This window comes from Asparagus officinalis, chromosome 3 (genome assembly GCF_001876935.1).
Source record: "Asparagus officinalis chromosome 3, Aspof.V1, whole genome shotgun sequence".
Taxonomy (NCBI): domain Eukaryota; kingdom Viridiplantae; phylum Streptophyta; class Magnoliopsida; order Asparagales; family Asparagaceae; genus Asparagus; species Asparagus officinalis.
Genome location: NC_033796.1, coordinates 31,765,904 through 31,768,337, shown reverse-complemented (window position 1 = coordinate 31,768,337; position 2,434 = coordinate 31,765,904). Strand labels below are relative to the sequence as shown.

Here is a 2,434-nt window from a genome sequence, read left to right as displayed (position 1 = left end):
AAATCAACAATGACTTATGAATATTCTCTTAGTGTACTTCAGTATACATAATTCAGTACTATATATTTAGCTCTCAAATCGTTGGTTTCAATTTTCCTTATTTTCTGTAGTCAACTATCATATAAAGTTTTCTTTCCGATTGTCAGGGCCTTCAATGAAAGTTTTTTTCTTTCAAAGGATTCAGTGCAAATCAAATACAAATGAGGGGCCTAAACAAAATTTACCCATAGAAAACCCTAGCGTAAGGGGAAAGTAATAGCTCTCATAGGTCATAGGTCCTCGTACACACAAGAGCTCTCCCAAAAGTTCAGGACAAAAGGCCATTGAACTCATAGAATGCCATGAGATAGAGCTACAAAAGTATATATAACCCTACCTCTATCACCAGCAAAACAACAACAACAACACGCCAAAATCCAAGAAAATGAACACTGCTGCAGATGGAGAGAGCTCCTCGTACAACACTTCAACCCTCAACATGCTTGAATTCCAAGCCTACAACCAGCAACAAGAAGATCACGACCAACAATATTCAATGATCTCTTCATGGCCAATTCCTCCACCTATTCATTCATTCAACCAACAATTCCAAGGCTTTTATATCCCTCCTCCTCATCCTCCTCCTCCTCCAATTTATGGAGATTTGTACACAAGATCAAGGGCTTCCACTGCTCTACAGTTTGCTTATGATGGAGGTGGTTGTAATATTATTGATCCTCTAGGGCTTGCAGGGCTTTATAACTATATTGGATCCGATGGTCGAGGAGTTCAGTCCTCATCGACATTGAGTGCGCAGGAGATCATGGATGCTAAGGCGTTGGCTGCATCAAAGAGCCATAGTGAGGCTGAGCGCAAGCGGAGGGAGCGGATTAATGCTCATCATGCTAAGTTGCGCAGCTTGTTGCCTAGTGCTACCAAAGTAAGTTCAAGCTAAGGTTTGGGTTCATATATTCATAATGGATCATATTATAATGGTAATTCTTTTACTTGTTTTAATTTGGTTTCAATAGAGGAGAGGATGTTTCGAGGATTTAATGTTATGATTGATCTGTAAATCTTCACTTTTATATACTTAATTAAAGGGCATATTTGATTAGGAATAGTTGGATACTTGTTCGATCAAAATTTTATTCAAATTAATTTTAACCTATATGTTTAATTGGATGTTGTTGTAATTTCAAAATTTTGGAAAAGGTAACTCAAAGATAAATTTATTGCTTATTTTATACTACCGATCAAATTCACAATTAGATCGAGAGAAAAGCCTAGACCTAGAGAGAGAGGATCATCATTAAAGAGCAACAAAGTGAGGGGAGCAGCACAAACAACAATGAACTTACAAGAAACAAGAGAGACAAAAATTTTGGTTCTTTATTATGTCATGAATATTGCAGACAGACAAAGCCACATTGCTAGCAGAAGTGATCCAACACGTCAAAGAACTAAAACGTCAAACATCCGAAATCGCAGAAGAATGCAGCCTGTTACCAACCGAATCAGACGAGCTCACCGTCGACGCAGCCAGTGACGATGAAGGAAAATTCATAGTAAAAGCGACGTTATGCTGTGACGATCGGTCGGACCTCATCCCTGATCTCATCAAGGCTCTAAAAGCACTACGTCTGAGGACGCTCAAGGCTGAAATCATGACGGTTGGGGGACGATTCAAGAATCTGTTGGTCATCACTGGGGATGAGGATTTTGACGAGAGTCAGCAGCAGCAGCAGTTGATCGTGGCGATTCAAGATGCTCTGAAGGCGGTCATGGAACGAGCAACGGTGAGCGATGAGGCTTCGGCGGTCAGTGGCATTAAGAGGCAGAGGACCAACAATCTTGCCACTATACCTGAGCACAACTCGGTTTGAAAAACATGGATACGAGATGACAGTTCATTTTTAAACGAGACACTTGAGGATGAATTGTTGAGATTCATATTCATAATCCTGGTTATTTTTATCTCTTAACAAACTTATTTTGTTAAATGAACTCATCTCAGCTCGTATCCATAATTTCCTATATACAACAGTCTTGTACATAGTTCTTTGTTTTTTTTATTTGGATTGGGCTTTTGGAAATTTTTTGTTTTTAATGATGTTTGCTTGAGAGAGGGGTATAGGATCTTTTTCGTGAAGAGAGCAAGAGAGAGAGTTACAAATTTGGATCCATTGTGTACTATGAAGAGAATTGGGAGTTAATGTTGAAGTTTCCCTTTTAGTTTTGTTTGCTTGTTGGTTAGAGCTGCAGTAATCTATGTCATGCAACGTAGGCAAACTGATCAAAGATGAGAAACCCTAGGCATGCAAGCAACTGCCAAATCAACCTTTGAACCTGAAAAAACCGGATCCTCAATTGGAAATTTCTCAAATTTAGCAAAGTTTGCTCTTCAAGGCAAAGTGACTTGGGGATCATCTTCATAAATATTTGTTTGTTTTTG

At 38.9% G+C, this 2,434-nt stretch overlaps 1 protein-coding gene across 1 annotated transcript; it reads left to right on the top strand.

Annotated features, from left to right (window-relative positions):
- LOC109833668 (transcription factor bHLH30-like) lies at positions 324–2,218 on the top strand. Its single transcript, XM_020401417.1, has 2 exons — positions 324–919; positions 1,395–2,218. The coding sequence occupies exons 1-2, from the start codon at positions 425–427 to the stop codon at positions 1,863–1,865; spliced, it is 966 nt and encodes a 321-aa protein (XP_020257006.1). The 5' UTR covers positions 324–424; the 3' UTR covers positions 1,866–2,218.

What these genes read in the sequence shown, in the direction of transcription:
- LOC109833668 (XM_020401417.1), top strand. Translation starts at nt 425, where the DNA reads ATGAACACTGCTGCAGATGGAGAGAGCTCCTCGTACAACACTTCAACC. An exon ending in TGTTGCCTAGTGCTACCAAA is followed by an intron (nt 920 to 1,394) that starts GTAAGTTCAAGC and finishes TGAATATTGCAG; the next exon opens with ACAGACAAAGCCACATTGCT.